Genomic DNA, 14,503 nt, shown 5'->3' with positions numbered 1-14,503 from the left:
CTTGCTTCGTCGGCCATTGCAGTAATGGTCGACGGTACAGTCGGGTAATATTGTCACCTACGGTAGTAAGCCGACGGTGAGCCGTCGGGCATGTTATTGTGACTGCTGGCTCATCTTAGCCCGACGACATTTATAGCCGACGGTTCCTCGTCGGGCATTTACTCTCCGACGGTTATTGCTTCCCGTCGGTTCTCAAAATAGTCGATGGTACATTTGTCCCGCTGGACTTAGTTATGACCATGAGGAGAACCAAACCGTCAGCTCATTAGATGGTCGACAGTGTATACGACCTTTCAGGAAACCTGTTAGCCGAGGGTGAGCGAACACCACCACAAAACCTGTTAGTTGAGGGTGAGCAAACACCGTCATTTTATAAATTCACCAACTGTCTGAAGTCCCCATTGGCATTCTGTATAACCGAGACATATTTTCCACCATAGGTCATTACTCACCCCTCATATATTTCTTTCACCAAGGGGTGTTTCATTCCATAGCAATCATTCAGAATATTGGCATTCCAACAAATGCGTCTCATACACAAGCACAAGGTATTGAGTTGCATCCAAATTGCATTAACCATAATTATCAAATGTCGAATGCAGAAAAAAATTGTAATTGAGATAGGCCACATTTTGCATAAGATAAATTGTCCACTAAGACAAATTTGTCCATAAGATAATAAAGTGTTTCAAATATCTAACATAACTACATTTTGGCATGACTTGAAGATCATTAGACTTTTATAGCCAATCATCATCATCGCCATCGCCACCGCCATAGCCATAGTCATCCTCATCTCCATAGTCATCATATTCCCCATCGCCATAGTGATCATAGTGCTCATCACCATACAGATCACCCTCGCCATAGTTATCATATCCCCCATTGCCATAGTAGTCATCCTCATCATCATTTCCATGACTCGTACTGCCTCCAGTCCTGCTTCCCATTCCCTAAGTAATGACAAGACTAGTTGTTAGTATAATGTAGCTGAAATTTAAGTGACCTACAGGGATCAAACTTAACTGTTCTAATTGACAGGTTATCTTCTAGCTGCTATATAATAGTATGATTATCCAACAATATGATGCCTATTCACCTTTCGATCCTTCACATGAAACTTTCAGAGGAAACATGAATCAGCAGGAACATATATTCCATACACATTTTCCAAGTACTATGCATATCTATCTGCGACCCCACTATCAATAGTGTTTACATTTCGCAGTCACATGACAAAGCCGAACGAGTAAACTAACTGAACACTATTGGCTAGTTTGGGCATATAGTAAACTAATTAAGAATGGCATGTACAAAAAGCATAAACTAGCAGCATGTGCCCCAAGGTGAAATAAATATTTGCATGTATATGTATTATAAATTGAAATGCATATGTACAGAGGCTTTACCGAACATGGTTCAACAATGCTTAGATAAAGGAAGAGTATCCGTAAGAAAAATATTCCGGATGGTTAGCCTAAACTCTTTCATGTCTACTAATTTGTTCCCTGCGACCTGAATAAATTATACATGAAGTACAAATAAATTATTGTTCATACTATCATATTTTTCCTACTAATGATTTTTGAATTAACATGGTTCAGTTTATCTAGTTTTGCACATAAGAAATGATAGCAAATTAAGATATGCTAGCAAACAAGGCATATGTATAGAGAAACAAGCAAGCAAGGCATATGTATAGAGAAACAAGCATGACAACTGCAGGCTATCAAGTGTGGTCTTCACTGCATTTTTTCTCATAGATGTGCAGATAAACTTGTTCTCTCAACCATCAAGTATTTACATGAAGCATCAGTCATTTCTCTTGGGTGATATAATCCTTTAGAGGAATGCGCCAATATAGTTAACCATGCATTTCTTTTCTAAATCTGTAATTGAAATATATGAAGGATCTACATCTGCTGCTACTTTCCATGACCAAAAATCCTGCACCTGACTTGCACACACAAATTCTTTCTTGATGTGCTAATACATAAGCAAAGACAAACACATAAATGGTGGAACAAGGAGAGGTCATCCCTAGACTTGCGAGCACGACGACAATGAACTAACCTTTTCGGTTTGGTGTTGAGGCACATCACCTCGTCCCCTTTGAAATCCGCCTTCAGAATATGATGGAGACTATGTGTCATACACAAAAGAAACATTACTTAATGGTTCAATTGCTGAAAGCCTACTATTGAGATGGGTATAACTTACCAAGTCATTTGCTGCTGATTGCATTATGCCATCAAAGTCGACTCCCCCTTTCTCAGCCAAAGACTACAAACATCAGCATGTCAGCACAAACCTATTCACTCAGACTCCAATTTACAAGAGAAGACAAGATTACCTGAACAACAAGCTCAATGCCTCAAAGACGCTTGATCTCCTTCTTCAAATGTTTGTTTTCTCTTTCTAGACGCTCCTCCTTAGCAGACTGCACCGGCTGTGAGGCCATCGCCCTTTTAGACTTAAACTTCGCCTTCTCTGCTTTGCTAAACAACTCATTAGCAATTCCTAGCCTGCCATGTGGCATTCTGCCTGCTGCTTCGTAGATGATTTGTCCATCTAAATCCGGGTGCTCCTCTTCCCAATTTTCTCTATGGGCATTTTTCATTGCCTTATCAAAATCCTCCTTTTCAAATTAAAATTTAATGGTAAACTGCAGTGTTATGCACATAGTTCTCATGATGATTATAATGAACAAAGTTGCAATATTTTACTGACCCAATGATCAGCAGTTCTTTGACTGCATATCTTCTCTTCATCGGTCCCTCGATGCAATTTGTGCGTGTGAAGCCAAGCACCAGAAATTCCAGGGTCTTTCCCGGTTTTGAGTTTCTGCATTTCAAGAGTGTGACACATCATCCAATGTAAATGAAACTTCCTTATTAAACAGTAAGCAGAAAGATGTTTGACGAAAATAGTACCAGAAATTGACGTGTGGCGACAACATTTCTAGCACCACTGCAATGGAAGACCGTGTCCCCATTAGCAAGTCTGTTCCTCTTGTTGGTTAAAGATAACCCTCTAAATTCAGTACTACTCCAGTGCTCACATAGTAGACGCCGACCAACATCTGTACCAAAGTCAACTCTCTTTGCAGATATTAAAGCTTCCTTAGTTGGCCAGCGGTTACCATCCTCATCCTCTTCTGTTAGTTCTGTAGGCAATTGTCCCTTCTTCTTTAATCTTTTGATGGCTGCGGCCTTTTCCTCATGTAGCATCTGCTTCACTTTCCTAGTTAAGTTCTCCTCCAAAACACCATCTGCCTTCTCTTGCTCCGATGGGTCACACTTGAAACGCCACTGCCAAAAACCATCCCAAAACATTTTTTGTTGGTTACTAGTGCATTTGTGGAAGTGAGCATATGCATAATCATCAAAGCTTCCAACACTTCATAGATAAACCAAGTAGTTCTGTCTTGGTTGTGACCAAAATAAAGAATTTTAACTACCACCCATCCACCAATTTTAGACTTCTTATGTCTAAATATAATATGTTCACCTCTGTTTCAGAATTCTAAGTACTAGAAAAACTGATTCAAAACTCTCAAAGCATTTATAGAAACAATGTATATACTTACCCAAAACAATGTGTGTGTGTGTGTGCAGATACTTACCCAAAATTCTTCCACTATTTTGGAAGCTGCTGTTCTTACTTCTGGACCAGGGGACCACTTGTAGTCCTCCCAACACAATACCGGTTTCTGATCATTTTTTGGACCAATTGGCGGTGGATACATCTGGCGCACTAAGGCACCTAGCACCGTTGATGGATCACGAGCGCTGTATGGGTGCCTTTCCCATGCCCTGTTATAAATAAAGATCAAATGTAGTTAGCACATGAACATTGCTACAAGTAAAGAAATTGAAATATTTAATACTTACATGCCAACGGGAACTATAAGCGGTCGGTCAATTTCCTCTAGTCTGAGACCGGCTAAAGTCCTAGTTCTTGGTGTTCTAGGCTTTTTAGCCTGTGCAGTTGGCTGAGTTGATCCATTGTTTCCTACGGAGGCACTAGAAGAAGACTTGTTCGACCTAGCCATTGAGACACGCCTATGATGCAAGCGGGTCATCCTATTTACATAGTGACAAATACATTCTTATTAGCTACATAAAAAAATAATTAGTAGATGATTGCCAAAGGCATGACAGTAGAAGAAGAAAACAACAGAAAACATTATGTAACAACTAAACTACAAATACTATCAACCATAATATATTGTTCAATAGTTGTGTCATTAAATCACTATGTAATATGTATTACTACCAATAGTAAACATACTATATTATTCACTAGTTGTGCCACTATATAATATTTATTGGTACCAAGACAGAAAATGACAAGTGCAAAAGCTATAAATGTTCAGTAATCATCATCGTCATATTCAGAGTCATGCTCTATTGCACCATCCTCATCTTCGGTCTCATATGTCTCTTCTTGTCCTTCCTCTTCAGGTAAATCTTCTTCTTCCTCATCAGTACTCTCGTCCAATTCATCTTCTGAAGATTCTTCTCCCTCATAATTATTGCCTTGATTTTCTATTACATAAATTTCAGAGGGATCAAGCTCCACATCATCTGACTCCTTTCTTGGCTCAGTAGATTCATCAACAAATTTGCCACCATCTACAGAAAAACTACCTAGCTGACCACCTTCCTGGAAATATTCATCTGTAGTAGATGGGTCATTTGCGCAGTCATCAAAGTTACTCAAGCTGGTACTTGGCTGAATAGTGTAAACAACCCTCCAATCACGAAGATCTCTCCTGGAGGCTGCATAATGCAAGTAATAAGCTTGTATAGCTTGGTGAGCCATGGCAAATGGTTCAAAATTACATAGCCTTGAAGACCACTTTATCTCCACCAAACCTAATTCTGCATTTGGCTTCACACCCTTGATGGGGTCAAACCAACGGCATTTGAAGAGTACCATCTCAATTTTTCTACCAGCTGTGAAGGATACTTTGATAATTTCCTCAATGACACCATAGTAGTCAAGTTGTTCAGTCTCTGAGATGAAGGATGTCAAACAAACCCCTGTGTTCACCGTTTTCAACCTTCTACGGTTTTCTCAAATATCTCTGATCTAAAGCGAAAGCCATTCACATCATAGGAGCTATAGGAATAGGCTCTAGAGCTGCATCCATTAGCTAAATTCCACAAGTCCTCATCAGAATTGGGATCTTCTTTGCACTACAATGAAATGAAAAGAAAAACTCGGATTATGAAACATAGTAGTAGTTGAATGGAGAGGATATAATGCTAATTAAAATGTGCTTACAGCAATCTCGAACCATTCCACAAATTCGGATGCCATCATTTCATCAAGGCCCTCCGATGTCAAGTTTGGATGACTTGCATATTTTTCATCTTCAAATGTTCTGCAAATCCGCGTATGATTATAAACATCTTGCACACTTCAATTCTAAAATTACAAATTATTCATCACTTACTCACGAAATCTATCAACAGCAGAGCAGTTAGTCAAAATGTACAGCCTTGCTGCATTCAACTCTTCACGCGATAGTTCTCGGGCAATAGGCCTCCCATGTAGGTTTCCTACATGCTGAAACACATCTAAGGTGCAACCATCATTCTGCACGCGTGTTCCTCCATTATTATATCGATGATTCTTCTTCCATATAGTGCGAACATGATCACTAAAGTAAAGAGAAACACAATTCGTGATCTCCTGCACAATACAAGCTTCAACGATTGAACCCTCCACTCTTGCCTTGTTTCGCACTTTTAAACGAAGATAGTGCATTGCCCTATAACAAAACATTAGAAGTTTCAGCAATAAATGACATAAATATATCAAAACACAATGTACAGATCAATGTTATATAGTCTAACATACCTCTCAAAAACATACATCCAACGATATGCCATAGGGCCGCCAACCCTTGCCTCATATGGAAGATGCACTATCAGGTGTTGCATTACATTGAAGAAGCCTGGTGGGAGCATTTTCTCAAGCTTGCATAATAGAACAGGAACCTCCTCCTCAAGTTCACGCATCCGTTTTGGAGCAATTTCTTTGGCACACAATTGCCGATAAAAAAACTTAACTCTGCTATGACCTTCCATTCAGGTTCTGGGATGAAGCCTCGTAGGGCAACTGGCAGGAGGCGCTCCATGATGATGTGGTGGTCATGGCTTTTCAGCCCAATGAATTTGTTTTTACTCAAGTTGACAGTTTTACTCAAATTAGCAGCAAACCCATCAGAAAACTTCACTTCTTTAAACCACTTAAGGATGGTCATTCTATCTTCCTTGCTGACACAATATTTCGCTCTAGGTTTCTTCCACACACCCCTTGAATTCTTGTTCAGGTGTAGCTTTGGTCGATCACAATACAAAGCAACATCAAGGCGTGCTTTGTTGTTATCCTTAGTTTTCTCAGGAATATCAAGGCATGTGTTTAGTAAAGCCTCAGATACATTTTTCTCATTGTGCATTACATCAATGTTATGGCGAAGCAGCAACTTCCGAAAATAGTCTAGCTGCCACAAACCACTTATAGCTATCCAATTGTGCTCCTTCCCAAACCCCTCAAATTTACTCTTGCCAGTTTCATCATGGACAAGACTATGGAGTTCTTCATACACCTCTTCTCCGGACAAGCGCTTTGGTGGAGGATCTAAAACTGTTTTTTTCTTGCGAAAACATTTCACACTCCTACGAAATGCATGGTCAGTGGGAAGGAATCTCCTATGGCAGTCAAACCAGCATGGCTTTCTCCCATTCTTCAATGAGAATATCTTTATGTCAGATCCACATATAGGGCAAGCAAGCTTCCCATGAGTGCTCTGGCATGCTACTAATCCATAAGCTGGAAAGTCATGAATAGTCCAAAGCAAAGCTGCCTTTAAGGTGAAATTTTGCTTTCGATAACTATCATAAGTTTCTACACCATTTCTCCACAAATCATCAAGTTCATCAACTAGAGGCTGCATGAAAACGTTTAGGTTCTTTCCTGGATGATCTGGACCGGGAATAACTAGTGCAAGGATCAGGTTACTCTGCTTCATGCACATTTCTCGTGGAAGATTATAAGGCACAACAAATACTGGCCAACATGAGTAGGAGGCTGCTTTAATACCAAAAGGTGTGAAGCCGTCAGTCGCTAGACATAGCCTTATATTCCTTACTTCCTCAGCAAATTTTTTAAATTCCTTATTAAATTCCTTCCAAGCTTCACCATGAGAAGGGTGAACCATTACTTCATCACTGTTATGAGGCCTTGCGTGATAGTCCATGTGCTTGGCAGTGCTTTGTGACATGTACAACCGTTGTAGCCTAGGAGTAATTGGGAGATAGCGCAGAACTTTTCTTGGTATCTTCGTAGATTTATTTCCTGCGGTTGTTTCCTCATATCTAGGTTCTTTGCATATAGTGCATTTTTCTTTATTTTCATTCTCTTTATGATAAAGCATACAATTATTGGGGCATGCATGAATTTTGACGTAAGGCATTGCTAGACTATGCACAAGCTTCTTGGACCTATGGAAGTTTGCTGGGAGATCTTTTGCAACATCGTCCCCAACAATGTCATGTATAAGAGTCATCATCTCATTGTAACAAGCTTCTGACAGATTATGTTGTGTTTTAATAGTCATTAGCCTTCCTACAATGGATAGACGTGATTGTGTGGTCTTCTCATGCAAACGTTTGTCGGCTTCCATCTGTTGGGGAACGTTGCAGAAAACAAAAATTTTCCTATTCGTTTCACCAAGATCCATCTAGGAGTTCATCTAGCAACGAGTCATCGGATGCATCTACATACCTTTGTAGATTGCGTGCGGAAGCGTTCAAAGAACGGTGATGATGTAGTCGAACACGACGTGATCCAAATCATCGATGACCAAGCGCCGAACGGACGGCACCTCCGCGTTCAACACACGTACGGGACGGGAGACGTCTCCTCCTTCTTGATCCAGCAAGGGGAAAGGAGAGGTTGATGAAGATCCAGCAGCACGACGGCGTGGTGGTGGATGCAGGGCGTCACAGTAGCAGGGCTTCGCCTATACTACGAGAGAGACGTAACGGGGAGAGAGGGAGGCGCCAGGGGCTGGTGTATGAAGTCCCTCCTCTCCCCCACTATATATAGGGGTGCTAGGGGGGGCGCCGACCCTAGGAGATGGAATCTCCTAGGGGGGGCGGCGGCCAAGGGTGGGGGGGCTTGCCCCCCAAGCAAGGGGGCGCCCCCTTTAGGGTTTCCCCTCAACCCTAGCCGCATGGGCCCTAGGGGAGTGGCGCCCCAGCCCACTTTGGGCTAGGTTCCCTCCCACTTCAGCCCATGGGGCCCCCGGGATAGGTGGCCCCACCCGGTGGACCCCCGGGACCCTTCCGGTGGTCCCGGTACAATACCGGTGACCCCGAAACTTGTCCCGATGGCCGAAACAGCACTTCCTATATATAATTCTTTACCTCCGGACCATTCCGGAACTCCTCGTGACGTCCGGGATCTCATCCGGGACTCCGAACAACATTCGGGTTACTGCATATACATATCTTCACAACCCTAGCGTCACCGAACCTTAAGTGTGTAGACCCTACGGGTTCGGGAGACAAGCAGACATGACCGAGACGACTCTCCGGTGAATAACCAACAGCGGGATCTGGATACCCATGTTGTCTCCCACATGCTCCACGATGATCTCATCGGATGAACCACGATGTCGAGGATTCAATCAACCCCGCATGCAATTCCCTTTGTCAATTGATATGTTACTTGCCCGAGATTCGATCGTCGGTATCCCAATACCTCGTTCAATCTCGTTACCGGCAAGTCACTTTACTCGTACCGTAATGCATGATCCCGTGACCAGACACTTGTTCACTTTGAGCTCATTATGATGATGCATTACCGAGTGGGCCCAGTGATACCTCTCCGTCATACGGAGTGACAAATCCCAGTCTTGATCCATGTCAACCCAACAGACACTTTCGGAGATACCCGTAGTCTACGTTTATAGTCACCCAGTTACGTTGTGACGTTTGGTATACCCAAAGCACTCCTACGGTATCCGGGAGTTACACGATCTCATGGTCTAAGGAAAAGATACTTGACATTGGAAAAACTCTAGCAAATGAACTATACGATCTTGTGCTATGTTTAGGATTGGGTCTTGTCCATCACATCATTCTCCTAATGATGTGATCTCATTATCAATGACATCCAATGTCCATAGTCAGGAAACCATGACTATCTGTTGATCAACGAGCTAGTCAACTAGAGGCTTACTAGGGACATGTTGGTGTCTGTTATTCATACATGTATTACGATTTCCGGATAACACAATTATAGCATGAATAAAGACAATTATCATGAATAAGGAAATATAATAATAATGCTTTTATTATTGCCTCTAGGGAATATTTCCAACAGTCTCCCACTTGCACTAGAGTCAATAATCTAGTTACATTGTGACGAATCGAACACCCATGGAATTCTGGTGATGATCATGTTTTGCTCTAGGGAGAGGTTTAGTCAACGGATCTGCTACATTCAGGTCCGTATGTACTTTACAAATATCTATGTCTCCATCTTGAACATTTTCACGAATGGAGTTGAAGTGACGCTTGATGTGCCTTGTCTTCTTGTGAAACCTAGGCTCCTTGGCAAGTGCAATAGCTCCAGTGTTGTCACAGAAAAGTTTGATTGGCCCCGACGCATTGGGTATGACTCCTAGGTCGGTGATGAACTCCTTCACCCATATTGATTCATGTGCTGCCTCCGAGGCTGCCATGTATTCCGCTTCACATGTAGATCCCGCCACGACGCTTTGCTTGCAACTGCACCAGCTTACTGCCCCACCATTCAAAATATACACGTATCCGGTTTGTGACTTAGAGTCATCCAGATCTGTGTCGAAGCTAGTGTCGACGTAACCCTTTACGACGAGCTCTTCGTCACCTCCATAAACGAGAAACATTTCCTTAGTCCTTTTCAGGTACTTCAGGATATTCTTGACCGCTGTCCAGTGTTCCTTGCTGGGATTACTTTGGTACCTTCCTACCAAACTTACGGCAAGGTTTACATCAGGTCTGGTACACAGCATGGCATACATAATAGAACCTATGGCTGATGCATAGGGGATGACGCTCATCTCTTCTATATCTTCTGCCGTGGTCGGACATTGAGCTGAGCTCAATTTCATACCTTGTAACACAGGCAAGAACCCCTTCTTAGACTGATCCATATTGAACTTCTTCAATATCTTATCAAGGTATGTGCTTTGTGAAAGACCTATGAGGCGTCTCGATCTATCTCTATAGATTTTGATGCCTAATATATAAGCAGCTTCTCCAAGGTCCTTCATTGAAAAACTCTTATTCAAGTAGGCCTTGATGCTGTCCAAGAGTTCTATATCATTTCCCATCAATAGTATGTCATCCACATATAATATGAGAAATGCTACAGAGCTCCCACTCACTTTCTTGTAAACGCAGGCTTCTCCATAAGTCTGCGTAAACCCAAACGCTTTGATCATCTCATCAAAGCGAATGTTCCAACTCCGAGATGCTTGCACCAGCCCATAAATCGAGCGTTGGAGCTTGCACACCTTGTCAGCATTCTTAGGATCGACAAAACCTTCCGGCTGCATCATATACAATTCTTCCTTAAGGAAACCATTAAGGAATGCCGTTTTGACGTCCATTTGCCATATCTCATAATCGTAGAATGCGGCAATTGCTAACATGATTCGGACGGACTTTAGCTTCGCTACCGGTGAGAAAGTCTCATCGTAGTCAACCCCTTGAACTTGTCGATAACCCTTAGCGACAAGTCGAGCTTTATAAATGGTCACATTACCATCCGCGTCTGTCTTCTTCTTAAAGATCCATTTATTTTCTATGGCTCGCCGTTCAACGGGCAAGTCAGTCAAAGTCCATACTTCATTTTCATACATGGATCCTATCTCGGATTTCATGGCTTCTAGCCATTTGTCGGAATCCGGGCCCGCCATCGCTTCTTCATAGTTCGAAGGTTCACCGTTGTCTAACAACATGATTTCCAAGACAGGGTTGCCAATAAGATACAGTACAAGCGTCCAACCAAGGCTTATTTAGAGCTACAAATAGAGATATGGTGCAAACATACAAATAACAATACAGTACAATACAGACGTCCAGCCAAGTCTAATTTAGAGCTACAAATAGGGATATGGTGCAAACATACAAATACTATTTAGATACACGCAATTCACTTGCTGCGAAGTTGGGCACTTCATGGTGCACCGTCTTGAGTTCTCTCCATCATGTGAGCCCACCTTACAGCCACTTGCACATAAACCATGTCGTACATCATATCAACAAACTGGAAGAAGGCAGCTCTCCATGTTCTCTTCATCAACATGGTGCAGAAAACTGTCCATAGACCCACCACAAATCCAATGCTCATGGCAAGATAAACAGATGGCATATGATCTATATCTTCGAGGTCACTTTGCTCTGCATCATGTGTTGAGCAGTTCCTGCCAACCGGATCTCCACAAAAACCAGGGTTACCGATGTAGATATACATCTGGTTTCCAAGAGTTTGTAACTGTTCTCCGGGTGGTATTGCACCGGACAGATTGTTGTATGACAAGTTCAAGTAGCTCAAATAAGTTAAAGCCGACAAACTTGATGGTATTGCACCAGAAAACTCGTTGAAGGATAGGTCGAGTGAGTCCAACTGCCTTAAATCACCAATGTGGTTTGGGATTGCTCCTGTGAGTTGATTATTTGACAAGTTCAGATTGTTAAGCCCAATGAGTAGAGTTGTCTCCTCCGGAACATGTCCTGTCAAACTATTACTTGACAAATCAAGAATCACTAGCAATTTGTAGATTACAAAGGTATAGTTACGCTTTTGGTCCTTTATGTATACTCGGATGCTCTCTTCAAAATTGTAATACTCCGTGTCCTGCGAAACCACTGTCATCATTGCCTTCAGGTTTGACAAAGACCATGGTATGCTTCCTGTTATCTTGTTGTGTGCTATGTCCAAATAATGAAGACTGTCTAGGGAAGTGAGATTCTTAGGAATATGGCCGCTGAACATATTTGATCGCACTCTTAATATTTTCAAATGTGGCATTTTTTCTGGCAACCATTCAGGCAATCCTCCAAATAACCAATTGTAAGAAAGATCAAGGAACATTAACCTTGACGACCTTTGAAGAAATTTAGGGAATTCACCAGTGAGACCGTTGTTATTCAGGGCTAAGCTTAGCATGTCAAAACCAAATTGATTCGTAGAGTTTGCATCAGATTCCTTCCAGCACTGCATAATATCTCCTGTTAAATGGTTTCCTGATAGGTCCAACCTATTCAGTCTAGTCAATTGGCATATAGATGACGGGATGGTGCCTGTAAGTTGATTATTTGCAAGCAACAACTCTCCGAGTAGTGGAGCATTCAGCTCTGATGGCAATGACCCAGAGAAAGAGTTTGAAGATAGGTTTAGTCTTGATATATTTATAGGTAACCATGGTACTTGTCCGGTAAACTTATTTGACCAGAGATATATGTGGTCAGCTGACATGTGTTGTAGATTTGCCGGTAATGAGCCATGCAATTTGTTTCCTGATGCTTGCAAGAATGAAGCTCGGGAAAATGTCACCCAAAACCAATCAGGAATAACATCATCCAGATTTGCGTTACTGAGAACAAGAACATCAATGTCAGATTGCCATCTAAGCCACTCTGGAAAACTGGGGCCCAGTTGGCATGAACCGAAACCTGCGACCTTCAATCTAAATGGAGGAACCCATTTGTGTTTGATAGCTAATCTCAAAGAGTTGTATGACAAGTCAAGATACTCTAAATTCAGTAGGCCCACGAAATGCTCCTCCGAGAGCACACTGCTGAATTTATTATGGCTGAGGTCCAACATTTTTAAATTACCGAGTGCTCCAACTCCTACAGGTAGAGGGCCAGTTAACATGTTTTGAGATGCTTGAAGAATGGCGAGACCGGTCAAGTTCCCAATCCAAAAGGGTAGATTCCCGGTCATATTTGCAACCTGCACTGACAATTCTTGCAATGTATTCCATGCACACTTTGGCAATCGCTCCATGAACTCCCCTATGTTTGAACCAGTGTTGATACCGCTAAACCTCATTATTGTCAAATTGCACAGATTATATAATTTGTTTGGTATCAGACCCACAAGATTGTTCCAACTAAAGTCTATGACTTGAAGGGACGTCATGTTTGCCAACTTACTAGGAATGGCCGCTTCCAAGCCGGAATCTTGGAGGTAAAGCTCCTTAAGGCTTGTGAGATTCCAAAACCAGCGTGCTTGAGTGAATTATTATAGAATTTGTTATAAGACAAATCAAGTATATCGACATGTGTGAGGTTGGAATGTGACATGCTAGCAGATACGGGAAGATTGAGTCCACAGGAGCTCAGGCGAAGCACTTTAAGAGAAGGAAGCATGTTCACCATCTGAAGCCAATCCTTGGCAGAACTAAGATCCACCCAACTCATGTCAAGATGGCGCAAAGAAGAGAGACGTGGCAACCATGCAAGGTTCACTGAGTAACTATTTGAATCAAGAAAATTCCAACTGACATCTAGATATTGCAACTTTGAGAGATTGCCAAGTTGGGAAGGTATTCTTCCAGTGAATCCAACATTCGAGAGGTTGAGATACCTTAGGTTCTTGAGAGAAGTCAAGAACACAGGGATGCTTGTGCCGTTGAAGTAATTCCAGCTCAGGTCAAGATACCTCAGGTGTTGTAAAGTAGCCAAAGAAGAGCTCATCTCCCCTGCCGACAAGCTCAACCATCCGCTCACGTGGCCGTGCGTGTCGATGCTGCCGAGGCTGACCTTGATGATATGGCCAGTTCTGTTGCTGCAACGGACTCCCTTCCATCGACAACAGTCGTCGCCTTGCCATGATGACAGACGACCAGCAGGGTCCAGGAGGCTTGCCTTGAAGGACAGAAGCGCATCTCGCTCGCTGCCGATGCAGGCTCCTCATGCACTCGCTTGACCATGGGAAGTGGATGCTGCTTGGAAGATCAACAGGCAAAGGAGCAGCGCAGTTCCTCGGATAAGGAGCGCAAGCTTAATCATGTTGGTCGGAAATGGCAGATGGAAATGAGACAGAGCAGCTTCTCTCTTGTGCTGCAATATATACGAGTATGGTCTGGTCATCAGGGCAAACTTTTCCTGTAGTCAAGTAGCAGCTGGATTTTGTTGATTGAGACAGTCAACAATGACAGGCTGAGGTTGGAATTTCTACCCAAGATTCGGTCATTAGCTTGGACCAGAGACTTCTCAATTCTCCTTTGGAGATAATAATGAGTGGACTAGTTTGTACACTCGGGCAAAAGCAATCAGACACCAGCCTATGTCATGTCGAAAAAATTAAAAGAAAATTCAGAAAATTTCCAGTTCTTGAGCACTCGCACCTTCATTTTCTTGGAAAAATGGTGCACGCAGGCATGCAAAAAACTGCTCTGTAATTTCTCTCTTGAACCAGTCAA

The 14,503-nt window shown here is 42.4% G+C and overlaps 1 protein-coding gene and 2 pseudogenes across 3 annotated transcripts; all 3 read right to left on the bottom strand.

The window, feature by feature from the left end:
- Window positions 1-621: 621 nt before the first annotated feature.
- Window positions 622-4,084, bottom strand: LOC147966876 (uncharacterized; annotated as a pseudogene). The gene is made up of 8 exons (XR_015609083.1): window positions 3,894-4,084; window positions 3,626-3,815; window positions 2,934-3,311; window positions 2,731-2,844; window positions 2,354-2,638; window positions 2,221-2,283; window positions 2,074-2,142; window positions 622-953 (listed from the first exon to the last, which is right to left on the bottom strand). The product of XR_015609083.1 is annotated as an uncharacterized LOC147966876 (transcript).
- Window positions 4,085-4,374: 290 nt separating this feature from the next.
- On the bottom strand, window positions 4,375-7,686 carry LOC147966875 (uncharacterized; annotated as a pseudogene). Its single transcript, XR_015609082.1, has 4 exons — window positions 5,872-7,686; window positions 5,465-5,782; window positions 5,293-5,392; window positions 4,375-5,204 (listed from the first exon to the last, which is right to left on the bottom strand). The product of XR_015609082.1 is annotated as an uncharacterized LOC147966875 (transcript).
- A 3,561-nt stretch (window positions 7,687-11,247) lies between these two features.
- On the bottom strand, window positions 11,248-14,171 carry LOC147966874 (receptor-like protein EIX2). Its single transcript, XM_087527403.1, has 2 exons — window positions 14,021-14,171; window positions 11,248-12,806 (listed from the first exon to the last, which is right to left on the bottom strand). The coding sequence occupies exons 1-2, from the start codon at window positions 14,169-14,171 to the stop codon at window positions 11,248-11,250; spliced, it is 1,710 nt and encodes a 569-aa protein (XP_087383529.1).
- Window positions 14,172-14,503: the final 332 nt, after the last annotated feature.

Source organism: Triticum urartu, chromosome 6A (assembly GCF_056163025.1).
Source record: "Triticum urartu cultivar PI428250 chromosome 6A, HENAU_Tu73, whole genome shotgun sequence".
Taxonomy (NCBI): domain Eukaryota; kingdom Viridiplantae; phylum Streptophyta; class Magnoliopsida; order Poales; family Poaceae; genus Triticum; species Triticum urartu.
The sequence above is the reverse complement of the archived record's forward strand: the minus strand, read 5'-3'. Positions and strand labels throughout refer to the sequence as shown.

What these genes read in the sequence shown, in the direction of transcription:
- LOC147966874 (XM_087527403.1), bottom strand. Translation starts at nt 14,171, where the DNA reads ATGACCAGACCATACTCGTATATATTGCAGCACAAGAGAGAAGCTGCT. An exon ending in GTTGATCTTCCAAGCAGCAT is followed by an intron (nt 12,807 to 14,020) that starts CCACTTCCCATG and finishes ACTTGTCATACA; the next exon opens with ACTCTTTGAGATTAGCTATC.